We start from the raw sequence: 27,965 nt of genomic DNA, 5'->3' as shown, positions 1-27,965 counted from the left end.
TGTTTTCAGCCCGAAATGATCGTAGCAGGAAAAGTATCGTATGAATTCACCGTTTTGTGTCGTTGCTAGTGGAATGTCTTAGAAACTTAAGGCACTTGAATTTTGTATGCGATACAATGTTTCTTATGACTTGTTTGTTTTGGTGACGTGGTAATTTTGTCATGAACAGTACCTTTTCTGAGCTAACACGAACACGGGCCAGTCGCCAACTCGCAGTATAATATGTGGATCTTTCACGACACAATACATAAGTATACACTCTAGATGCCGTTACCTGTACCGTTTTAGCATGTATCATGATCCGAGGGTTCGAGCACAGCTCTAGTTGCCAAACAGAGGGATAACTAGCACACCATGCATGACTATGCCTGTTAGGCCAAAGAAAAAAAATTGTGTTGTTCCGATAACCCAACCTACCCTATTTTTTGCCAGCCGACTCTAAACGTTTTAGAGCTACGTAAACACGGAAGTAAAAAAAAAAGAAAGAAAAAACCCGTAAATTCACGTGTTCGTTACCTGGCATTTGATATTTGCTTGAACGAAGACGTCTTTTATGTTTTTATTCCTTTTATATGATACGTTTTTATCTGGAAATGTTGTGGCCAGTGTTTGATTGCCCTGTACCCCTGAAAAGTCCATATTTAAAAATTAAAACATTTAGAAAAAAATCCCTGCTGACCTACATACCCTATTTTTGAAAACCATGTTATCAGTACAGCACGATTTTTTTTGGCCTTAGCATTATGGTAAACCCACCATCACGATTTCCATCTGTAGTTTTGACGGTTTATTGAGAATAAATGGGACTCGCACTACAGTTGCGACTTTCACATCATCGATTCTTAAAACACCTGTTCACTTGGCAAATTGCCTGTAATCATGCACAGAGGGATTTGTAGGCGCATGCGTCACTAAATAGCACCGTGGGACAGTTTGGACAATCTGCAGACGACTTCAAGTTCTCGTATTTTATCTTAGAAGAAAGTTACACACGGGTGTTGTAGAGTCGAGGAGAATGACACTTTGATTTTGACTGCTCTCGCAATACTTTCTCTTTGTCATGTTTTTGATTTACGGATCCAGTACTTCTGTAACTCTCATGAGACAGTGCCTTAAATAGCCTTTTTTGTGCATTGCGCTAGGCATTTTTTCGCTTTCGTATATTAAAGTTAAAGATAGATTTTAGTCGATGACATAAATATTTTATGGCATAGCGCCTAGGTACAGACTGCGCAATCCGACTAGGATCGGATATGATTCGGCTCCATTCGACCTTTGCACTTAAAAGTATATCACGTCTGTTGTCTTCGCCTTTCATGAGTGCAAGGCTTTGGCGATAAATTGGGCAAATCCGATACCTGATCATACCGATCATCCGATTCAGATCCCACTAAATTTGTGCCAATAATATAAAGTGCAAGCCTGGAGGCGGTCTCCTTAATAAATCTGCGCTATGAAAAGGACATTTTTACTATCGTGCGATAATGTTTTTGGCGGTGCTCTTTGGGAGGTTTCTCAACCAATTTATCAAGCCTATCCTTACGCGAAGCACTCTCCACAACACCGGCTTTATAGTCCTCCCATCCCCTAACTTTCCCGCAGGTGAAGCTATAGACCTTTTTCTGGTCATCCCACATTGCGGTGCTGCGGCTGTATCGAACAGATCAAACACCGTATACACATTCAGAATAACAAAAACTCACTGATTTTGTGTTGTGCAACTGATTACTATACAAAAATGGTACAAATTTGCCATGCCTCGTGTATTTTGTATCAGTCGAAACGAAAATATAGGTCACCTGCCATAGAGTTCTATGAGTAACATACCCAGCGTATGATACCCTACGGCTTGAAAGTTCCGTAAGTAACGTGTGCTAAGTAACGCGCAATGCATCATGGAACCGGTAAAATGACTATTAATATGGCGTTCTTCCGTGCGGTAAGGCCACTGACAAGTAAACCGTTAAACTGAACTTCTGAAAATCACCGCTTTTTGTGTTTTCAGAATGTTTTAATAAATATGTTCACAGTACAATGCTTCGTACTGCCAAATCAACAACCATATTCGTGTTGTTAAAAATACACAGGGAATACGTTTGCTGTAAGCAATATTTAGTGTATTTTCCCCTTGTATACACACTTTCAGTGACTATGTATTTCAATGGCATAATATCACTTGGGAAATTGACTGGTTCGGAAACTTCGCTCGCCGCTTCTGTCATCATGCCGACAAATCCAAAGAAAGATATATCATAATGTGAAGTTTTGCAGCGGCTGCCAAAGCGAAGACACAGAATCGACCGCTCCAATGAACCATAGACTGTGAAGCAAGGAAGATCTAGTAAGGGGAAAGTGTTCAAGAAAGCTCGCCTGGCATTGTACCATTTCAAAAGTCATTAAGGGGCCAGAAATGCTAACTTTTGATGTTTTTTTTTCACAATTTGTTTTCATGTTCTACTCCCCAAAGCATGTTGATATATACAGTATTCAGCTTGTCAACTAAGCCTGTACATGTGTAGACTGCGTTTTTATTGTTGACATTCAAGTGAACTCTGGTCCGGACTAGAATTCAAATGTTAAACTATGCATTTTACACATATAGACGCCATGTTGGCAAGCCAGATAGTGGATGTTTCAACAATCTTTTCATTTTTTTTTTGGTGGGGGTGGTAGTATAAGAACTTGTGAGTGACATACAAAATAAAAGAACTTAAAAATCATCAAAAGTTAGCTTTACTGGCCCTTTAATTAGTATGAACCTCAGGGACAGATATTCGGACTAACTTTTATAATGTTTTGCATGCAAGCTAGTCTGTCGCTTATATTAGCTAATTTTAAAGCTTGTGAAGTACATAAAGAATTGGCCGTCTCGTTTTGGCTTTGCGGCCTTTTTTCAATTTCAAATATCACTGCTACCTAAAACTACCGGGCGCCAGTGCTAGCTCCGACCAACTCCGCTGTGAAAACGTACCGTTTTACACGGATTAAAAACCATTATGATTGATAAGGCCTATCATTCTGCATGACGATGGTATTGTGGTAATATCTGCAGTGAACTTTGAAACGGGTGTCAAATCACTGAAGATGGCAATCCTATCATCTACTGTACTTTCACAATAAATCCTTCCATTTTGAGATGGAAGGACTATATGGTCGTTAAGAAGGAATTCGAAATTTCTGTGTCTCCGAGATGGAAGTTGGCCGACAACTTGCCATCTTTGATATCTTCTTTTTGTGAAGGTGAACGCTAGTTTGTACCGATTTATGAAAAAGTTTGTTTCGTTTACTTTACTATAAACATAGGGCCAATGTACGGAGGACGTACATAGCATAATACCAGATATAGTGAGTGCAGAGGTCTTTGGCAATACAGTGTATTCTTATGGCAGGAGAACTGTTTCAGTATGGCTCATACTTACAGAGCCCCATATACACACAGACATTCATCAATAGCCAGCATAGAAAACAGCAATCTATGCCTCTGAAAATGGCAAAAATTGCCCGAAAAATACAAAATTGCAGATTTCATCATTATTTCAATACATAACTAAGATAACCCCTACAAACCTGTGTATCAAATATCAAAGCTATCAGATGAGTAATTTTTGAGAGACAAATGTTTTGATACAAAATTGCAGATTTCATCATAATTTTGATATATCAAGTTAGATTCATCTGTACCAACCTGTATACAAAATATCAAAGCAATCAGACTAGTACTTTATGAGAACAAATGTTTTGACCAAAAATCGCAAAAATTGCCCAAAAATACAAAATTGTAGAGTTCATCATATTTTGAATATATCACATTTTGATCATCCCTATGAACCTGTGTACCAAATTCAAAGCTGTCAGACAAGCGGTTTTGGTGAAATAAGTTTTTGACCAAAAATGACAAAAATTGCCTTGATAATACAAATTTGCATATTTCTGAACAATTTCTACAAATCTTATATAGGTCATCCCTAGGGACCTATATCCAAAATATCAAGGCTGTATGATCTACAGTTTTAAAGAAGAAGATTTTTAAAGATTTTTTGACAAAAAATGGCAATAATTGCCTTAAAAATACAAACTTGCATATTTCATCACACTTTGAGTCTTTGAGCAAATCTAAGTAAGGTCATCCCTAGGGACCTTAATACCATATATCAAAGCTGTCTGAACAGCGGTTATGAAGAATAAGATTCTTTACCAAAACGGCTTTTTTCAGTTAATTTGCATATTTTCAACCATATCAAAAAACTAAACAAAGACAGTTTGTCATAATCATGTGTTGCATCAACACAACAAATATCAAGTCTGTAAGAATTGTGACTCTCCAGATATTTGAGTAGACGGACATCCTCACAAACGGACATACATACATATGTAGGTACATACATACATACATACAGACTGACGCCGGACGGATACCCATCCCAATAGCTTCTATATACTATAGTCTATAGTAGCTAAAAACCCCAAAGCAAGCCGTGTTCAGGGTACTAACATATCCATGATTGTACTTGGGCCTGAATGTGTTGTTTTGTTTTGCTTTGGGGGGGGGGGGGTTTGACACATATTCGTGTTACTTTTAACACTGCATTCATTCGTTTTCTATCCCTCTGCCATGTTTTCTTTCTGTGATATTGCGTCAGTTTTGACCCATTGTGCTCGTGTTTACCCTGTCAGTAGTTTTCTTTACTGTGCACTATGTGCAAACGAAATAAATGTGTTCACTTAGACTTCCTGGTACACATTCTTTTCTGATTAGTAAATTTGTGACTTTTCGCATACCTGAATTTATCTGTATAATTTTTTTCAACTCTGTAAAGTTTTCTTTTATGAAAGTAAAGGAAAAACTGTGTAGGACATTCATATACATTTTCTTTTTCATAACAAAGGTGACGATTACACAGTAAGACACATTCGTTGAACAAAAGCCAGAAGTAGATGCCTTGTGTGTACATGAACAGGAACAATTGCAAACACCATTAGGACTAGAGGGTCAAAACAAACAATACCATAAATTTAATATCTAATCCAATGTATGTGATGAGACTGCTTTCAAGTCTTATATCAGGGGTGGACTATTTGTACATAGATTTACTGCCCCCTCAGGACTAATATGGTCCTCGAGCACTCACTTTATAATGGAATTGCTAAATGGCAGGTAATATGCGTAGATGAGGGCAATAATACAATTTTACAGGGAAAAGTATCTGTGAAGGGATGAACACGAATTGTTGGGAGCAAAATGAGAGCATGCCTCTGATAGCGGCAGACCCACACATGTGTTAATGTAATTATGTAACAGCGGGGTATCGTCAGTTGCCAGGCAACTGCTGTTTCCATGGAAACGGTGCCTCGAGATGGAAGTCAGTACTGCATTTGTCTTTCTCAAGGCAGTATAAGAACGGAGACAAGTGAAAATTTATAGGGCAATAAATCTATTACACGAGGGCTGATAATAAAAGAGACAGGACACTTGTTGTAAAAAGCAATTTTTTCCTCTCTGGAAGACTAGGCTTTAATAGTTTTTGACACTATAGTTATTTTCTTAAAAAAACAAAACAACAACACAATTAAAAGGTGCTGTTTGAGGATTTACATTGCAAATTCGTACAGGTCATTTTTTTTAAAACTTGCACATTAGCATGGTTGACCTGTATAAGGCAACATATGATTGGCTCTTAAATTAAGAGACTGAATATAAAGATGAGATTCACTTCTAGAAATTCAAGAAAGTCATTTCAAGTTTCAGAAATTCACTGCCAGAACTTGTCCTCATGTTTCTTACATATAAAAACGTCTTATGGAAGAAAAAGTGGTACCAGTTTGTTGATAATGAATATGTGAAACTGCTTCATGCAGATGTGAATAATATAGGTTGTGTTAGATTTTCTCTATTGCTCTCTGTTTTCCTTTTTTTTTTTTGGCACCACATTCTTGGTGAATTCTGCGTGATTATAATGGAAATCATGATTTAAGTGGCAACTGCTCTCTAAATAAATATACTTAAGGTTATAAAATACACTATGATTTTGAGACTACAATTATTTATGAACCTTTCCAATATGTCTGCCTCATCCCTATCTCTCAATGTTTTTACTTACGCTGTTTGTACACATGCATTAATTCTGGGCTTGCTATATGACATGCATCGGCTGTATCATAATGTAGAATGGGAAAAAAAACTAATATTGAAATAGCACCATATACTTTTGTGCTAACTACATCACTAATGATGAATATTACCGGATAAAACAAAAATCAATTTGTTTTTTAAAACAAGAAATATTTAACACAATTTACTTTATTTTAACGAGTTGCAGGGGTTTTGGCTTGCTTCTGAGAACCGTTTCAGAAAACAAGTAATTGCAGCACAGTGGATTTAGGATAAGTCTGAGCAGGGATTGTTGTTGAGAAACCAGTGGATGTAGTTTTGAAAGTCATTGCCAAATCTGTGTGCCTTGTTATACCATAGACCCTCGAGAAAAAACGTTTTTCTCGAGGGTCTATGGTTATACTCTCAAGGGAACACGGAACATGCTTGGCTTGTGTAATGTTAGTTACCATTGATTGTTGATGAAGGAGGTTAATTGGAAATTGCAATTCAATTCAGCGCATGTCTTTGTTACTCAAAAAGAGTTACAAACTGGACGCTACGTGTCTGTCCATGATATTCCAGGGATTATGTCAAGGAACTGTGGCTGACACAAGACACAAACAATGGAAACATTACGAAAACTTTCCAAACAGCTACAATCCAGTCAACAACACCGTCAACAGGTGAAAAGAAAATATTCCACACATGAAATGCTTGAAACACATTTTTTACAGTTGGAAATCTATCCTATACTTTTACATGCTTTCTGGAAATATTTTTCAAAATCGACAACACAAAATTTGTACGGAAAAGAGTAAAAACATCCTGCTTTGTTGACATATACAAATTGCCTCACTGAAGATGGCAGAGCTCTTTATCATTCTTGGTGTTGCAATGCTTGTTTACGCTCCGTCACTTTGGTTTAATAATGTTACATTGAACATATTCCCACTAGAATTATGTTATACAAAGCTTTCAAAATGACTTAATTGAAAGAGTTTCCCCCTCTGTTTATACAAATATTGAAATTGTGCTGTGGTACCTAACAGTTGATTTTCACAAAATGCCCTTGGAAGTTTCCATGTTTACATTAAACAAATTAATCTACTGCTGAAAAAATCTGATTTTTTTATCTGCTTTGAATCACAGATATCCCAAAATCAATTTGCATTCTCTTAATTAAGATACAGGTTGTCTATGAAATGGATTATAAATACACATCACAGATTTTATCCGGGGGTGGGGGTCATTGAAATTTTGACCTTTAACCTCACACTTTCACATTACCAGTAGGGCCATTAAGGAAAGACTGGCCTGTCACATGATGTTCTAATTGATTTATCGTGCTTTGTGGTTCCAATCAAATAATCCTAATCAACATTATCACAAATCAAATCCATATTCTTATATTAAGGATAGAGGTTATTCTTTGAAATGGATTATAATTAACGTATCTTTTGCTAAAACTTACCCCAAAATTAAGTTGCATGTTTGAAAAAAGCAAATATCAAGTGAAAAGTAGAAAAGCTGGTATTTCAGAAACTTTAACATTTGTATTTCTTTACTTCATTTACCACTGAAAGAAAACACAGTTTGGATGTACTGTATTTTCTTTGCTTTTTGTAATCAAATTTAATAATATTCACAATGTCTACAGTTGACACTCTCATCTGCTTAGAAATACTACGGATCTTGGCGTCAGTGAGAAAAACTGTTCCATACAAAAGCTTTGGTCAAGACTTTGTTCATGATCATCATCTACATTAGTTTTCATTAAAAGTTTTGCTCAGAATCTACTAAAATCATTCTCTAAATATCGGCTCTTTAAGCAGTGCATCCACGTTTGTTCTCTTGGTTTTGTTTTTCTTTATTCACATTTTCTTCCTGCTGATGATATTTTTTTACAAGTACCATGGTCGTTTGCGCACCCATCGCAAAGTGTGTCCCGAGTCGGTTCTGATCTTGATCGAGGCAGCTTCGGCGGCTCGTACAGTCTCCTTAACGGACTGCATCAGGTTTTGAGCGTTTCCGACCAGCATCTCAGTAGCCTCCTGGTCTTCGTCAGAGCCTGCAAAGGGATGTATGTTGAATGAAAAGACTTATTTCCAGTCACACACAGAGAGACAACGCTGCAAGCTATCACACGGAAAACTGTCACCTTTCTCGCGTTTCTATTCACCTTGGCGCCCACACTTTTCCTTGCCAAAGACAGTGTAATCCAAACAATGTGTATCATGATATTCTTCGATGAGGCATTTCCACACGGCCTACAATAAAATTCTGCCCCTTTTCAACACAAATCTGATTAGTAGCAACACTTCTTTACTACATCCTTGATGGATAGATAATTGACTTTTAGAGACATGAATTTGTCACTTGCATTTAGTCCTACTGAAGATACTTTCACAGCAAGATGAACACCTTTTCTGCCTGAAGCTATTTCCATGTAAAACAATTATGATCCTTTCTCCTGACAGACGGAAAAGCAGTGGGATCAACTAACTCCTCCAGTGCATCTCCATGGAAATTGGATATTTCCTCTGTCGTCAAGGAGGTGCTGCTGTTGTATTATCTTCATCACCTCTGACATATAGAGCTGTTATTTTCAAAGTCCCAAGTGCACGCGAATGCAATTGAATCTTTTTTGTCAGAGTCACGAGCTACTTCACCAGATGCGGGTCATTGACCCAAACTGGCTCCAAATTTTACTATTGTCCACTTTTAAATATCATGGTTATAATCATAGTCTGTCTCTCTCTGTCTCTATGTCTCTTATATTTCTGCAAGAAACGTTGTGTTCACAAACACACGTTTGTGTATTTGTTCTTGGTTTAGGACAAACATTTCAAATGCTATCCCCCAAAAGAAAACAAGACAATACTGACAAGGATAAAACTGGTAAGATTAAATTTTTACTGTCTTTTGTTGATGAGGGACACCTTATGCCACTTTTAATAGCACAACAAGAAAGGCAATTCCTCGGACATACCTTGTGCTCCCAACATGGTTGCCTTGACAGTGGACAGGATCTTCAACTGGGTACTGATTGTTGGAATCCTTTCACACACTTGAAGAAGATTCTACAAAAAATGACAAAACACAAGACGCAATGTTATGATCAAATCTGGCGTTTGTTACAAACCATTAAAGCTGCAAAACTGTTTGTGAGTGATTTTTTGTATTTTTTCAAAAAGCTGCCATGGATAAAGACAGAAAACACACTTTCTATAAGATTATCTGTCGAAGGAGGAGTGTTTTTGTACATCAAAAGACATATCAATTGTGCTAACTCCTCGTGTTAGAATAACGATCATACACTGCAAACCCAAATTACTTAATAATTGAGGCTTCTAAGTTTATGTTCCACAAGAGACATCACTTTTCAATGTTAAAATGACATAATGCCATCGTAAATTGAAGATGACAGACCTTTGAGACAAAGGAAAGCACAAAGAAGTGCCTTCATTCTGATTGAGTACAACAACATTCACGCATAGAGTAACCTTTGAGGCTGTAAAGACGGACACTTACAGCAATGAAAGAAGACGATCACACAGAAATACCGACCAACACTTGAAGATGATTTATCTTGCAGCTTTGTTTCAGAAACTCTCCAAACCCTTTCCACTACTCAACCCTCTTGTTAACAATTGTATCTGGACCTCTGCACTCCGGATTGGGGGGGTGATGGGTGTTGGTGGTGGGGTGTATGAGTATATGTATGTGTGAAATGATCACAGGTTCACAATCTCTGTTTTTATGCAAATGAGATGCCAGAGAGGAAGTGTTTAAAGCATATTTCATTAGATTATGAGTAAATTACTTGATCCTAATGAATACACGTCTCCCCTGTTGAGATTTCAACATCTTTGCTCTCTGTACTCATTCATACATTTCTACAGTTTATGTGTATACACACAACTGAACTCAAACCCTTCTTTACAACCCGATGTTAAGTACACCATTTACCTGAGATAGAAGCCAGAAACAGTGACTGTGATGTGTGGATATTTTCCCCATACTGCCAGTTTTTATCTACACATCACTGACACATGGATTACAGCAATCTACTGTTCATTGCGATGGTGTGACAAGAGAACGTGATGTCTGTCTTAAAAATGGGAAATTCCACGGCAAAGAATTCTAAATGACAGGAAAGAAGGTCCATTTGCTCCAGCCACGCATCGGAAATCACTCTTGAAGAGAACACATTTGCCTGCACATTTGACAGCACCTAGGTGGTGGCTTGTTTGGCACAGAATCACAGCTCCAAGTGCTGATGGCAATATAGTTTCTTTTTTCATGACAGACTCCAGATGGCTTACTAAAAATCAATGTTTAAAAGTAGCAGATGCACGTCACAGTGTGCCAAGAACAAGGGTAGAATTTATAACAACCAGTTTAAAATAACCTAAATGTTGAATATCACGTTTTAAAATTACGGCAGCAACATATTCCGCTTTTATATGTAGTATAAAAATACTATTTATATTCAGTAAATGCTTTTCGGTAGCATTAATGATATCCACAGCTGTCTTCATTCCTGTGTTTACTCCACCTTTTGCAAACACAGTGAGAATATTATCATACAATTATTTTGTAATCTTTTCTACTGTATTTCTAGCTATTTTGGTCCCTTTCACTTGCTTGTTTTGACTAATACTGAATTGGTCCACATCTTGAAACAATACTGATTATGAATTTATGGTAAAGTATGAAATGATTCTTTCCTATCTAGAGGTGAGCTTGATCCGCTATTGTTTTCGTCAGTATCTCTTGACAACTCAGCTATCCTGCACTATCCCAGCATGCACCTGTGTCATCCTATCACATTCAAACAATAATTGAAAATTAATGAAGGTTTTAGGACTATTATTGGCACCTCTGCCTTTAACCTTTAGGTAGTGGATTTATGGACCATTACACAATCAAACACAGATTGCTCATTTTGTTCTCGGTGTTCTGGTAATTTATCGTTGGTAATTAATCGTTGGTAAAGGTTAAAATGTGCTGATTGTTTTATTAAACTGCCCTTTAAGGCAAGGTGGAATATTAACTTCCCAATGTCATACACGGTTGGACATCAATAAGCAATACGACTCTACAACACGGGTGTTGAGTTAGCTGTATGTAAATTTCAAATGTTATGACTTTTGTTTCGTTGAAATACAGACTGAAGTTCAGCAACAGTATAAAAGTGGATGGAAGTTCAAGTGACGTTCATCAAAAGGCTAGAAGTTTAGTCAAAATCTGTACACAATAGTGAAAGGGGACCTTGTTAAAGAGATGAGTCAGTGGTATAACTTGTTCAAAGGGATAGCTTTCCAGAGCACTTTCCATGTAGTGGAGCTTTCACTCATACGTCCTCTGTGATGTCCCCTTCGGAAAAGGCTTCGGAAAAGGACTGCAATAAAATGAGCTGGCAAAAGCAAAACCTAGAAGCCAAGGTCGTGTCACGTCACGCTACGTGGGACTGATCTGTCTTTACCAGTAAGTGTTTGCCATTAGATTGAGTAAGACAGATGTTTCCTAATCAGACTTACTGGCTGGGATGCTAGGACGAGTGACTGCTTACAAAAATGGATTACTTGGATTAATGTCGGTTTGCTGAGAGCTGTGACAGCTGCCTTGAACTGAGAAAGGAAACGTGGGCGCAAAGCACTTCTCAAAAGTTTATCACTTTTTTGTCAAAGGTGGTTCACTTTGAAATCATACACTTTAATCCTTTGAGTGCCGTAATTTTTCCCACCAAAATTTTAGTGCAACATTTTCCAATTTAATGAATTTTTCTGTAATCTTTTTGTAATTTTGAACCAAATGGTCATCACATTTTATCTGCTACAATTTCTTATCAGAATTTTGGCTAAAGTCTTAAAAAAATTGAAGGGGATAGATTTTTTTAAAGGCAACAAAAATTGACTTTGGCGCTCAAAGGGTTAATGAACCCTGGTTGGCATTCATGTCCGTACGATTTCTACTCGAAGAGACCAAGTGTGCCTGATGGGTGCCTTGGGTCTTGATGCATGGTTGTGATCACGATAAAACAAGCATCTTGACAGACAAATTGCTGCACAGCTGAAGATAGCAAAAAAACTACACTGCTTGGGGCTGCCAGAGTCATTCCTATTTTCAAACAACAAAAAACAAAGAGCTTTGGAAAACGAAGGACAGAAAGGTACATGTAGTTAAGATTCAACATTTTTACTTGAATTCAAGTGATTTATACTTGTCAAAGGAGACTAGCTATATTTTATGTACACAGAAATATGATATACCCTTGGCTGTTCCCTACATTAACACAAGTAATATATATGTATCCTTGGAAAATACTGGCAAAGATACAGATTTTCCGCTTGAGAGTAAATAAATTGATTATAACATTTCGCATGTATGAAAACCTGATGTTATAATTTAACCTGAAATCTTATGCATTATTATCATTTCAATAACCAGAAATCTTAAACTGTGCACCTCGGATAATCACAATATACAAGATTTTGATTATGTTTTTATAGTGATTTTCACCCACTGTACTTTCTCATTTGATAAGTGAATGCAGTGGCATGTGACATAATCCAATTATGGCCCACTGAGTCTGAGAAAATGTCCCTCCATGATCAAAATACACCAGCAAATGGACAACCTGAATTCAGGTGACCTTTGCATGACCTCTTCCATCTGACAAATGATCTCAAAAGCAACACTGCATTCTAACACAACACCCATCCATAACGACAATGCATCTTATTTCGCCGGGAGCATGGACAGCGTTTTTTGCTTTGATTTACAATCTGGCTTGTTCAAATAAACTCCCCTAAGGTTGAAAGGCCATTTTCAGCGCATCAGAGACCCATATTTCAAAGGTCATTGCCGGTATAAGCAAAACATGCGCGGAAGCTATGACGTTCTGGCCACACCACTTTTAATTTCAGTTTCTCCTCCGGTGCTCCTCCACAAAATTGTCGTGGGTTCTTCAAAAGCCAGTCACGGTATATTCTGACGTGAACAATGAAAGCTACAGTACAATGTATGAGAAGAAGGCAAAGCTATGACACCCGCTGATGAGAATTTCGTGATAACGTCAATACCAAGCTCACTTTCTATTCCGTCGTGCTCGTTACTACGCCACAAGAATGTCACACAATTAACTTTATTAAATGAAGGATGATTGTTTGATTAGATTTTAGACAATCAATTCAAATCAAGCGTGGATGTTCATTCATGGCACAGTTACTGACGTTGCATCTCAATGGGTTGACGGATGGGGCAAGATGAGTATCTTGACAGCAGATATCGTGATGCCCCATTGAAACACGAACACGAACACGAACGGTTTTTCTCACGTTTTGACATTTAGCAAAACTATCAATGACAGGGACAATCTAATCTTCATATCAATGTTTGATCTACACATTCATTTTGATATATGTACTTAATATATCATTTTCTCATTACTCTTTTCAAACAATACACCTGCCTTTTCACTGACTATCTCCGATTTATTGAAACCATCTTGGAAACAAAAATACGAGATAAAATCTGCATTTTTTTTATGTTTGACAGCTCTCAGAAGTAAATGTCTCCGCGTGATCGCACAGTTGATATTGCCTTTTGCCGTATGTATCCATGCATCTTATCATCAAAATAAAACATGCACATGAGCAGACATGTTTCAAATGACAGTACTGAGAGGAAGTAAAGGGTGTTCAAATTTTTTTTAAAATGATGCATTTTTGAAAAGAATATGATAGAAGACAAATAAACTGCTCACAAAACTACTGCCCTGTCTCATGTAAAAAACTATCGTTTAGGGCACACTATACAAGTACTACAATACACATAATAGCCCGCGTGATGTTCTTAACAACGACATGAATACCCTACAACAAAATGAGTGTTGTCCTATGGGAATCCTTCAGGACTGTTTTGTAAAACTGACAGGTGGTCAGGGGAGGGTAGAAAATTCAGAAGTGTGGATACGACTTTCATTAGAATAAAGCCAGCCAATGGTGATTAGCCAATGAGTTACAAAATGGTGGTCTGGTTTGTATCTGAAAATGAATACAAGATAGCCAACTTTTGATGCAACTTCACCTGCTTTACTTCAGGTTTCTGCACTGTCCTGAGGTGCAAAGGGGATGTATTCAAGCTTTTTAGCTGATGAAGTTGCATGTAACTATCCAACCGCCGCAAACTTGGTTCATGGTCATTTCCAGTAATCAAGCTTGGTTCAGTGCAAAACATTGAACGATAGTGTGTCAGTCCGTTAATGTCTCTATCAAATCAGCTTTGAAAGGGGTACATGTACAATATATACCATGGAAGAGGTTTACAAGAGAACTTGTATGTTTGTGGTTTACAAGACGCTCACTCAACAGCAGTGTGCAGGTATCTGCAGTCTGTTACCTTGACATTTGTGTTACTGCATTTTTCTAAAGATTTTGCAAATTCTGTCTGTCCCTCTAAAGAAAACCTCATTCAAATGGTTCGCAAGCTTTGTAACTTGCAGTCCATGGCTAACCAAGGGGGACAAATATATCACCAACTTAACCAAAGCATTGATGAATCGTGTCACTGACAGGGATATTCTGTACGTCCAAACAGTAAACTATGCCAGGATATTTCACGGGATCTCTGAAAGAGCTCGCAGACAGAATGAAACATCGGATATCATGTCTGATTTTGACTTAGTTTGTTTATGCACAGTACATGATGTATTCCTGTGTTCTGCCAGAATTCAAATGCTCTACTCCAGGGATGATAATAATCAGCAGAGGGCGACATAGATGACATTTCATCTTTGAAAATTATCCTGACATCATGATGGATGACTTGGGTATGTTGCAATATACAGGGTATTTGAATTTACCTCAAGTCATTACTGTGTATGGATACGTATAAGCCTGTATTTATCCATAGAAAAATAAGTGCATATAGGTATGTGTATGTCTGTCTACATGTATTCCTCTGTGTGTGTATATATATATATAATATATATATATATATATATATATATATATATATATAAATATATATATATATATATATATATATATATATATATATATATATATATATATATATATACACACACACACACACACATTGATCTCTCTCTTGATCTTTCTCTACTTCCTCCCCCCGACCCTCAACCCCCACCACTCCCAAGTCTCTGTTGACAGGAACCATGAGGGAACCGATGAAAATTTCTCAGTAACTATCAACTTCAGTAAACATATTTTGTCATATGTTGAGGAAAACAAGCTGAAGAAAAGTTTTAACAGCCATGTATTCTCACCACCTGCTGGACCTGACTACTGCATTTTGTGTGCATGTATACTGGTATATGCGTATGGACATGCATATATCTTATTTACATCATCCTTCACAGACGTTCTAGTATCTTGTCCTCTCAGCTGAATGAACCAAAGAAATTATTCTTCCATATTTGGGAAAACTACCAAGAATTAATAGGGTTGAAATGGAATAGCAAGTTCAAAATTTCTCTACCGTCAGATGATTACGGTTTCAGAGAAGATAAAGAGACCTTGGTTGGTGCATGTGATGTCATTACTTTTTCATTTACAAGTGATGAATCACAACATTGACTTCAAAATTTATTGATAAAACATGATATGAATTCAATTACTGGTATGTATTCCTATGGTGTTGTGTTTTTTGCTGTCAGAAGAAAACTAAACGTTTTTTGGGGGCATGTGAGTCACCTCATCACCGGTAATGTTGCAATTAATGCCATTCCTTACTCAGGGTCAGAGGAAGTTGGTGATTTTGTTGTTTTTATGTCCTTCATTATGTCCATTCAGCAGTCTACCTTCACCGGTTGTATTGTAGTTTGTTTTTGAAAACATGAAAAAATTATATTTTTAGGCCTCATTCTCCGTCAACCTTCATAAATGGATCATCACAATCAAACGTTATTGTCTTTCTTGCTACATCCGCATATTTGCTTTAACACGAGAGTGGAACTTCCCAACAGAAATATTCACCATTTCAAAATTTAGGTCTTATTCAGATTCTTCTGCATATACAGGATGTTATTGCCCTATTTGCGTCGACTGTTTTGTTTTCCTCTCAAGCTGGCGATTCAAGAACAACACATCTGACATTGATGGTGATATTGGAATGGTGGAAAGAGATCACAAATATGAGTATTCAGAGCTGCAAATGACGCCAGGCTTTGTCATGTCCCATCACTGGAAAAATATCATGACAAATTTACCTGACAGTTTTAAGATTTCTGATTCACTGACAGTGGCCCTGATGTTTATCAATCACAATTTGAATGTATATTCAAGTATCTATTGTATGGATTATCGTTTCTTCTAAAAACTATAGGAAAACCTATGATGCAGTTCATTGGACATTTCATTTTTCCAAGGAGGAGCCACTTACCGTTCTCATTCTCTTGTCAGTACACTGGTTAGCAACTTCCCGTGCAAGTCTTGTCACCTCTTCTGAAGCCAGAGCAATGGCCTTGGCGCAGTCAATCAGCTCCTTCTTGGAACCACCTTCTCCCCTGATGAGTCAGAGAAAGATGAAGAATAAGTCTACAAGAATAAGTTCCTGGAGTCTGGTACATGACGGATGGCCATGAAAGGAAGTTGTTATAAGTTGGACATATCAGTGGGAGAGGAAAGATGCGGAAAACTGCGATTAATGTTCAGAGAAATTTTGATGTAAAGACTCTGAAATTTGTGAGATAAAACCCATAGTTTAACAGCAATATTACACAAACACGTCACATAAATGGGTCTCTGTTTTTTCCTGTAGTCTGCATCCATTATTAGTTTGTCAAAATTTAAAGTTTCATTAATTTATGATCCATATTTCCTAATGGTCTACATTTCAGTGTTTCTGTTAAATATCACACTTAGTTTAGTAATTCAGTTGTGTAAATTTACGTCCATTTTGTATAATTTGATCATCTGATCATCACATAATGCATCACTAGTTAACAAAGGATCCAAAAAACATTCACAGTTGACTTAGCATAAATCTTTTTCAACAATCTTTTTCCCTGGAATCAGAAACTTCTAATTTGTATGATGTAGCTTCTATTTTTGTTTAAAAAGTCATTTTTTTTTTCAAATGAGAAAGGTCTAAGATGTGGTTCATATTACCCCCACAGTTTTTAAAACCCCACATTTCATGTGTCCTCTAGCTGCCAACATTTGTAAACCATGAGTCAGTTGGCGATATTTAAAGGAATTTTTTTGAGTAAGCACCAGACAGTACATGTAGTCTGCACAATTATCCACAGTCAAAGAGAATTTTCTTGAGTCAAGGTTGCATCAATTTGACGTAGAGCTCATTCTACCTATAGTTATGTCACTCTGCAGTGATGCCAGGACAACTTTCAATCACCAAGTCCATGGATTTTCCTCTACATCTTTCTTATTTTGAGTGGTATCATACTGCACTACTCAACAGGTTTTATCACTCTAAATTATATTTCTTGCTGATTTTTTTTAACTTTCCTGAAGGACCGGATGGTTAATGATCATTAATGCAATCTTCTGTGTATTAAACTGTCACACTTACTCAGCATTGAAAATGCTCTCTTAAGGTAGAATGCGCCTCGGGAAAGATATTCGGACTCAAATTTTAACAATTCTTTTCCGACCTACCACTTGTAGGAGCTCATTTTAAAGCTCTTGGAGAAAGAAAAACTTTCACATCTTAGTCTTTCGAAAAATCCAAAATTTAATTTTCCCCATAGAGTTAACACAGGGATGGTGGCCATTTTGAATTTCAAATATTGCAAAATGTTGGGTAATTTGTTTCGCTAGTTCCGAATTTGCACGGTGACCCGATTTTTACAGTTGATTTGGTAAGAAAATAGATGAAAGCTTCATCTTGGAAAATTTGAGCAAACGTTTAAGTCTTTCACTTTCGAGGTGAATACACCTTAACAGTGTCCAAAGCAGATGGAATTGTGGGATATCTCTAACACTGTCTTTTATAACACATACCAGTTTCATTCACAGAAATTGAATACATTAGGTATAAATATCAGGATTGTGTAATATTTATCACATTAAACAAATTTTGTTCTTTTCTGTGTACTTTGGTGGGTTGGAAGCAAGGTCACCAGATGTGTTCTGACATGTCACTATATTTTAATTGGTCAGGTGTGCAATATGACTGACATGTCAACTCATAAAACAAAAGTTAACATAATGAAATGGACAGACTGTTGCTTGGCACCCAACAAGTATGTCACTGCAGTTGTAAAATTTTTTTTTTCATTTTATACTGAATATTCTCTGAAAAAAATATACACTGAGTGAGCTAAAATACTGACATGATTAATAGTTACCCGAACAGGCTATAATCAAACATGTTGATTTTATGGCATTGTCTCGCAGTTTGAAATACTATCATGGCAACCACATTTGCATATGAACGTAGCAGTGTATATTATGTATGCGCACGTCCATATCTGCTTCTTATCAAGTCTGTCATGATAGAAATTTGCACACAGTCCATAATTAAAGTTGCAATATGGATCAGAATTGACCTTCATATTTCGAAAATTTAACTTTATAGAAAAATCCACAACAATTTCATTTGCAGATTCGACCATTAACAGGAACACGGGGATGACTGTAATTTGAGTAAATTGATTTAATTACCGAATAATTGCTGTTTTGGTACGTACTGTTTGCGAGAGTAAAGCACAGAATTTGAAACGTCATTTTTATATTTGAATATGTACGCATGCGTATTTGATGCATGGTAACGTTTATGAAATTGCAACATCCTGTCAACATGCCTAGCTAGCCCTCACGGGCAAGCGGTCAGGTCTCTGCCCGCGCCCTGGGTCTCTGCTGACTGATTCGGCCTTGCAAAAATGGAAGAAATTGGCCAAAATGTCGGCAAAATAAACATTGTTTGGTCAGATCGAAAGATGGAACCAGAAAATGAGTGACACGCGACTACTGCACCAAGACGAGGAGGCAGACTCTGTCTACAATTTCTCTCGAAAACACCGACTGTCTACATTTCTCTCGAAAACACCAACGTCGCCACTGTGTGATGATCAACTTCGCTAGCCAGCGGTGTTTCCTCGGGCAACACCGACCTACCAACACCGTGGCCGTGCGGACCCCACGATTTGTAATGTGAACCGGGCCATAGTCCCCCCTCACGGAAATAACTGAGATCTGTTAGCATTCATTGATAATCTATATCCTTCAGGTCAAATATCCATTTTTCGGAAACAAAGAAAAACGGCAGTCTCCATCATTACATGTCATGGCATGGTCTCATATACGACGCGTCGATCGACGCGCCGACATGGCCATGCAAGATCAGACGGGGCAAGACAGTTGCCGAACTTCTGCAGTGATGGATGATACTGAAGTGGGCAAAGCTTTCAAATAAATATAGCGTGCAGATACCTCTACTTTTAACATGAAAAATATAACAACATGCAACGGGGAGAGGATTGCGGAAACGCTGTCAGGCACGTGGTGAACACAACCAGAACGGTGTACGTGGTCTGGACGCTCGATCAATCCAACGTACACAGTAGGTGCACACGGCGCGGCACTGACATACATGTATATGGGTGAGAAAAATCAATCACACGATCTTTTTGGAGCTGTACTTTATCATATCGATATCATTATATTTCTGAAACATTGTGATGCTATCAAAGTTAGGCAAACGCAAAGTTTACAATGAATTATCATTATGTATGTCAAGTTCTGTCAGTGTAACAACATCGCCCCTCCAACGTGCACTCCAGTGCGACGTCATCACTCTTGGTCGTACTTGTCACGTGCACAGCAGAAAACGCCAATGTTTTTGTTTTGAAAGTTTGTTTACAAAACAGCTTTTCTAGGCGGCCGCAACGTATCAAAATGAACGTATTTGTGTGTCGGGATTGGTAAGAGGCTTAGCTAAGAAGAGTACTTGAACGTAGTATGGTCTATTTGCTTTAGTTTTACGAAAAAAAAATCGACAATTTTGATCCATATTGCAACTTTAAAGTCTTTGTTGTATAAAATTATCACACGCTTGGTACAGTATAAATCAGGCTGCAGTTGGTGATTAAAGCATTGGATCAAAAAAAATAATAAAAATTTCTCATAAGCTGGGATGAAATTAATACTATTGTTATCATTAATACAAAGGCCAGACTGGCCTTATATGACTTGTTTAAATTGAAAATTGAAAGTAACAATTGTCACAGTGGCTTTATCTCATGTTTTTTGTCAAATTTAGTAGCTACTGTATAAAAGAGATTTGAGGTCACAGTAGAGGAAGGACAGGAGGAGATTTGAGAGGTGGGGGGGGAGGGCTAGGTAGGGCATACACAGCATTTGCAAACATTTTCCAAAATTTAATCTTGAATGAAGCATAAAACACGATTGCTTGGATCACTTGCAAAATAAATCAAATAAATCAGTTTCTCCATTTTTTGAAAGTAGCTTGACCAGAAACATAGGGCCAAAGTCCCTGAAGCTACTATAGACATGGATACAAAATTAAGTATTTCCTGACTGTATGAAATTATCTCACTAAGGTCATCCTAGGGACATGTAAACCAAATATTAAAGCTGTCTGACCAGCGGTTTTGAAAAAACAAGCGACTCAACAGTTGACAGAGCTCTGCTGTGTTATGTAGAGAATAACCTTTTGTGACACATGTATTGATAAAGAAGGTGGATATCTTTGATAGCTCATTTCAGGATGGCCTGACCAAAAATGGAAAAAAATTCCGTAAAAATACAGATTTGCATATTTCATCAGACTACATGTATATTAGTCTATAATAGCAAATAAACGAGAGTTAATTGCATTCTAATTAGAGTAAACTAGACTTGTTTAAATCAAGATTTATGTCATAAAAAACAGCATATCTGTCAGGTTTTAAAGAATCCTGAGCTGCTTATCTTTTAATATCAGTATTTTAATCCTATTAACAAAGCACATTTTAACTTTCAAATTAACATCGTAAGTTCTGTTGAATAAGTTGAGCCTGTAGGTAATCAGAGAAAGCACACAGAAGAGACAAATGTTTGAAACTTAAGAAGTTCAAGGTCATCAAAAGCATTATAATGGATCATGTTACACCTTCATTGCACTGTTTACACAGATTGCAAAATTGCTATAAATAGCACATGAGAAATCTTACAGCCCCGCTTTACCATAAAAACCCTATCACTTTGACCACTCTTTTAATTGACCACTCTATTTTTTTCCTCAAAAAATAATCTTATTTTATCCTTTCCAAGTCAACCATAAATGGAAATTAGAACTTTCTCTATCTCTATTTATTTGACCACCCTATCATGACAAACTATTATGAGCAATTTCTTTAGATAACATAAATGGTGGTTCAGAATGTATCAAAGTTGGGATTCAGGAAAGTTGCCTTTACATGTTTTAATCCTCAATTCACTATGAACTGTCAAAAAAAGTTGAACTTTCTGATAATTCCACACCCAAATTATTTTGGCTTTGATGATTTCCTAATTAATTCAATTATTTATAATCATATTAATTATTTTTTTCTGGGTGAATTGATAGGGTTTATACAGTACAAGAATTACATACAATGTAAGTCAAACTTTGACCAAAAATGACAAAAAAATTCCTTAAAAATACACATTTGCATATTTCATCACAATTTTAACAAATCTAAGTTGGGTTATCCCTAGGGACCTGTATACCAAATAACAAAGCTGTCTGACCAGCGGTTATGAAGAAGAAGATTTTTAACCAAAAACACCTTTTTTGGCATTAATTTGCCTATTTTCAACAATATCAAAAAATTAAAAAAATAGTTTCTCAAAATCATATTTTTCATCTACACAACAAATATCAAATCAGTAAGTACTGCGGTTCTCAAGATATTTGAGTGGACGGACGCCTCACAAACGGACATACATACATACATACATACATACATACATACAGACTGACGACGGACGCCGGACGGATACCCATCCCAATAGCTTCTATAGACTATAGTCTATAGTAGCTAAAAACTGAAAAAACCGAATCCATTGAGCTCAAACTTTGTTCACACAAGGTTATTGAATATCGAATAACAAAAATGAATGATATATTTTTACTATTAAATGATGTCAACCAGTACAGTTATAGACATTAGTTTAACTACAATTTTCAAGCCACAGTCACTCATAAATTTAGAAGGATGTGTACCTATGTGTATTTGCCACAACTAAACACTCTGAGTCATTTACTGTGAAATTCTTTTTTTCCTCTCAATTCTTTGTTTCAGTCAGTACACACTTTTCTGATTTTCATGGGATGGTCATTAAATGAAGGGTTTTATCATTGCCAGGATAAAATAACTTTTGAGTTGCCCTGTTTTTCCCCTCAGACTAAATTTTTCTGAAGACATACAATGTACCAAGGACTTTAATAATTTGCTAGAGAAATACACTAGTAATCGCATGTGAGTTTTCACTTCCATTTCTTCATGTGTTCAGATTTTGGATGGGAAAAATTTCATTTTCTTCACTGACACATGCTTGATGATGACTTGAAATGGATGGATGTGATGATAATGTGCAAGAGACACTACAAGACGCTCCATTCTGTTCAAAAAACTGAATGACGTTATCACTTGAGACAGTAGGCTGCGGTAGCTTTGGACTGTCATACGATAACTAGCTTCTTGATTTTGACTGGTGACAGAATCAAAATGAATGTAAAATCTACAAATAAATATGTCATTTCATTCCCTATCTTGCTTGTTGGCATCAAAAAGCCAAACGTGAAACTATGACAATTTGAATATCTCACTTTTTTGACACTATTATTATCCACCGTGCCTCCAAAATAAATCTCCCTGCTAGCAGCTGCATTCAAAGTTTCCTCATAATTTCTGCAGCCGGTAAACATTCCGAGAAAAATACACATAATTCATACTGCAGCAGCAGTCCATTTCATAGCTGTAACATTTCTATTACTAAAGCTAATACAAATAAACCATCGCATGCGATATAATGTACTGTTGATTTATTAACAGCCTCATTTCTTAACTCATATTCAACTTAAATTAGTGGCTCCTGTATAGTCGTGGTTAAGAAAATGCTAAAAAAAGATTCTATATTATTCAAAGCTTAAAATAGCTGAAACACATAAAGACACCACATGCAGTGTTTTATTATATGCTGGAACATGTAATAAGGGAAGGTCTTTTTTTCAATAGGAGGAACTATAATATTAGTCATCATTTTTGGATGACAGGCAAGGCTGATATGAGACCTTGGCGGCTTATTTGACGTGACTCAACTCTTTTTTCATCAATCTACGAGAATTTAACAACTTGTCTTCTGTGATTTTTATCGCTCGTTTTCAATTTCATTTTCGCAGACACTCATAAACTGCTAATTTTGTTGAGATTCTGCCCTTCAAATTGGCTCAGTGTCACCTCCAGACCTAAGTCAGCCAAGTTGGAGAAAAACAAGTCATTGACAATGACACAGTCCCCACTTGTTAATGGGTACTTTAACTCTTTTCCTGCCAAGTCCATATTTCACCAGCAGGTCTAGATGGTTAAAATTAATGAAACACAACATATTCCATATGGTGTATTTTAACACAATACTGTACATTTGAAAGCTGTTGAAAACATAAATACCGTTAACTTGATTTTTTTGGACTAAAGATGCTATAACAGATCAAGCCAAGTGGGTGAAAATACGTCATGTTTTGGCTCAAAACCGCTTTTTACTGACTTGGCTGATGGGGAATTGATACTGTCTGGCAGGAAAAGGGTTAATTACAAGTCCTCTGAGAGGACTACTGTAAGCTGCCATACTAATTACAAAAGGTCATTAAAATGAATCAATTAGTAGTTAATCGACAGGATGCTGCCAAACATTTTTGCATCCTATCCTAACACTGACAGATTATCACCGGTACCATATTTCATAAAGTTTGATGCAGTACTTTGGACATTCACCCTAAAAACAAAAATCCATTATGTAAATGCAAACTACCAATTAATTTATATATATGTATGATACCACTAAGTGTCATTGATTTGTATTTACAACACTATGAGATCAAAATCTGTACCAAGTTTCATCAAATTTAACGCAGCATTTGTGGATTTATCACTATAACTAGGAAAGTTCATTACATATGCAATTACAAATTGATTAACTTGACACTGATAAATGTCTTTTTCACTGTTAAAGCAATTTGAGCTCAACATCTGTACCAAGTTTCATGAAATTTGTTGAACTATTTCTTGACATATCAGCCTAATTACCAAAATTCATTAAATATGCAAATAAGCAATTAATTGATAAGAAACTGCTAAGATAGGATAGGATAAATAATTTATATAGCGCCTAGTATCCATCAGCAATGTTCACTGGCGCTTTACACTAGGTCACAGGTAAGCTCTCTTGAAGAAATGAGTCTTAAGCAGAGATCTGAAAGTGCGAATGTCCGGGGCTGATCGAAGAGGAGCTGGCAGTTTGTTCCATAGAATTGATGAGGAATAGGAGAAGGATCTGTCACCGTATGATTTTAACCGAGTTCGTGGAACTTTAAGTGTGGTTTGTAGACTTGATCGGAGAGATCTGCTACATATCTTTGCACGCCATTTGACTACTGGAAGGAAAAAATCTGTACCATGTTTCATTAAATTTGATGCAGCATTATTAGACATATGACAATAATTATGAAAGTTCATTAAATATGTAAATTAGCAATTAATTGACATGATACTCCTTAATGTGTTCACATAGTATTATAATACTGACAGATCAACATCTGCACCACGTTTCATAAAATTTAAAACAGTATTTCTGGAGATAGCCCACTAATTAGGAAAAGGAACGAAATATGCAAATTAGCAATTAATTAACATGATACTGCTAAGTGTCTTTGTACACTATTGTAGGGCTATGTGCTAAAGATTTGTACCATTTGTTTCATTAAATCTGTAACTAATAATGCATGCCACACCAATATAAATAGACCTGCATATGTATGCCATAGTGTAGTATCCTTGTACCAAGTTTAAAAAGAATTGGCACAGGCATATCTCAGATATCTGCATTCATGAGCCCCTATGCATGGACACAGCATTAATATTAATTTCATCCTTGAACTCCTGTGGATCATACCTGGGGACCCTGTGGATGGATATCAAATACAGGAAAGAAAACGGCCGTCACACAGCCATTTTTGATCAAATCATTACAAAAATCGGCGTGCATATATATGTGATAGGGATTAATATATGTACTAACTTTCAATGCAATCGCGCCCGGCATCGCTGAGAAATTTACGTGAACGAACGCACAGTCGTCAAATATAGGAAACAATTAAAATGGCCGCCACGCAGCCATTGAAGACCAGATCAAAACAAAAATCAATGTGCATATGTATAACATATAGAGTAATCTATGTAACAAGTTTGAATGGAATCGCTCCTAGCATCACTGAGAAATTGCGTGAACATACGCACCGACATCCAATACAAGAACAAAAATGGCTGCCTGACGGCCATATTGGATCGGATCGTAAAACAAATCGATGTGCATATGTATGGCATAAGTAATAATCCTTGTACCAAGTTTGAACGAAATTGCTCCAGGCGTCTCGAGATATCTGCACGAACAGACGGATGGACGGACGGACGCATGCATGGACATGACAAAACCTATAAGTTCCCCCGGATGGTGTCTGTGGGGACTAATAAAAAAAGAGCGCATTTTATGCAGGACAAGAAATATGCACCTTTTATTGAGTCACAATATAAGGGTTTTGGCCCCAGTTAAAATTCCGTTAAGCAATAAATGGTTTTGTAGAAATGTTTTTGTAAGTTTGGACAAACGACAATGGAACAAAAGGAACTTCAAGGATGTGTTTATCAGGTAACTGTGAAAATTAGTGTCACAGTAATTACAGTATGAGCATCAAGGGAGGAGGTGGTAAGCATTGACATTTTCTTTATAGTCATTTAATTTAAGTATTGATGTGAGGTAACGGTACATGTATTTTATAGTAGCTAGCCAAGGATTGGTGTTCAAATTTTTTTTTCTCAGTAACAAGGGTCATTTTACTGTGAAAAAAAAAACTGCTTTTCAAGTTTGCTGATCAAGTAAATTAATACCACACCCATTCCCTTTTTGTGAAGTTCCTCAGTTGTGAGGAAGAATTGGTTCTTCACAAAATTGTATCTATACAGCACTATACCAAACGAACGTGTAAAGAAAAGATCCATGTGCCATATTTCGCAAAATTGGACCACACACAGTCCATAGCCAATGGTTGGTTATGCCAGTCTGTAATCAGTATGCTCTGCATGTTCTTGCTGGAACCACCTCACACAAGAGTAATATCAGCCTAATGCACCTGTATAAAACGTTGTACTTATATTGTGAAGATTACTAACAATTGAGTGATCTTACTCTCAGATACACTATCTATTACTCCTTTCAACTCATCGACACCATCCTTACCACACCATTGGAAACACCACAGTGACTGTATTATATATTTTGAAATGCGCAATTCAAATGCAGAACGTGCAATTTAATATCACCATGTTCACTTTAAAAGGCTGTTTCAACACAGCACCATTTGGAAACTATCCAAGATACTTTCAGACAGGTCAGAGATTGGCAAGTTCCAGAATACGGTACTCTAATGAATTAGACTTTTGTAACCTTGCTGAAGATCAATCATCGATTTACAGGATTTTGAGGATGTATAAGCTGTTTGATTGCTTGGTTGATTGACTGACTAATTGTTCCCAGCGCTCTCGTTTTCAGTCTGGCCAAAACAAAGCATGGCTTCAATAATACTTGACAAAAGGTTCCCCAAAGAGCTGTGATACCTGCATAGCAAGTCAACTGCTTACAATTTGGAAAGTCTGACCTCACTGATGACAACGCTCAGGTAGTTGTTTCAGTGTATCAGACATGAGGCAATGTGATAGGATAAAAAACCACTGAAAAAAAGGGAAATGATGTCACTAACATTTGGTACAAAGCACGAAACAAGCAATGTTTCATAGCACATAAGGTGAACAGCACAATTCAGTGCACTAGCCAAATACAACATGTATTGATCATTCAGTATGAAGGAAACATGGGGTAACCATGAATCCCCTACATTGCATGCTCAAGGCGCCCTTGCGATTAATTAGTCCCTAGAACGTTAGGAATTCTGCGTTCCAGTCATTGAGACCTGCAAGAGACACATGTTCTTTGAAATGGATTAGCTCCCTTGATATGCCATTTGTGAAAACCATGCTTGATAGGTCTCCTGAACACACAAACGAACTTTCTTGATTAATAATGCATACCTGACAAGTTGGCTCATTTTGGCCATGAGCAAAGCCATCTTCTTTGCTGCGGCAACTATTTCATTACCCTTGCTGGACCATTTCTGAGCTTCAACGTGAAGAGAATAGGCAGCAGTCTGAAACAAAAAAAAACTGGCATTTCAGTGAGATGAAGGGAGTACCACAAAAAGGATCCTGCCCATATAGAGTATTTCATTGACATGTACCATCTAAGTTTTTGATCCATAATTTCCAAAATGTTTGTTTAATTGCTATGTCATTAGAAAGATCCTGTCCAGATGGCATATTTCATTGACATGTACCATCTAAGTTTTCGATCAATAATTTCTATATTTTTTGTTTGATTGCTATGTCATTTGATGTAATGAAATAGAACCTTTTAAAACTGCATATATCTAAAGTACTCAGACAGCTTTGAATTCCGACAGATGTAGAAGCAAGCAGTCAATATTTGTAGATCACTTTTACCCTGCCACCTGTCACAGTGGTCTAAATCTGTACAAGCAAGCAGTTCGAATCACTCAAACTCTGACTGTA

At 36.8% G+C, this 27,965-nt stretch overlaps 1 protein-coding gene across 1 annotated transcript; it reads right to left on the bottom strand.

Moving 5' to 3' along the window:
* Positions 1-5,470: 5,470 nt before the first annotated feature.
* On the bottom strand, positions 5,471-27,570 carry LOC139140354 (vinculin-like). Its single transcript, XM_070709556.1, has 4 exons — positions 27,429-27,570; positions 16,505-16,628; positions 9,081-9,171; positions 5,471-8,159 (listed from the first exon to the last, which is right to left on the bottom strand). Exons 1-4 carry the CDS (start codon positions 27,464-27,466, stop codon positions 7,993-7,995), a joined length of 420 nt encoding a protein of 139 aa, XP_070565657.1. The 5' UTR covers positions 27,467-27,570; the 3' UTR covers positions 5,471-7,992.
* Positions 27,571-27,965: the final 395 nt, after the last annotated feature.

The sequence above is a fragment of the Ptychodera flava genome, chromosome 9, assembly GCF_041260155.1.
Source record: "Ptychodera flava strain L36383 chromosome 9, AS_Pfla_20210202, whole genome shotgun sequence".
In the NCBI taxonomy this organism is placed as follows: Eukaryota; Metazoa; Hemichordata; class Enteropneusta; family Ptychoderidae; genus Ptychodera; species Ptychodera flava.
This window is presented reverse-complemented; position numbering and strand designations above follow the sequence as displayed.

Coding starts and splice junctions, on each gene's coding strand:
- LOC139140354 (XM_070709556.1), bottom strand. CDS start 27,466: ATGGCTTTGCTCATGGCCAAAATGAGCCAACTTGTCAG. Junction 16,629..27,428: donor AAAATGAGCCAACTTGTCAG/GTATGCATTATT, acceptor CTGACTCATCAG/GGGAGAAGGTGGTTCCAAGA. Junction 8,160..9,080: donor AACCATGTTGGGAGCACAAG/GTATGTCCGAGG, acceptor ATCCCTTTGCAG/GCTCTGACGAAGACCAGGAG.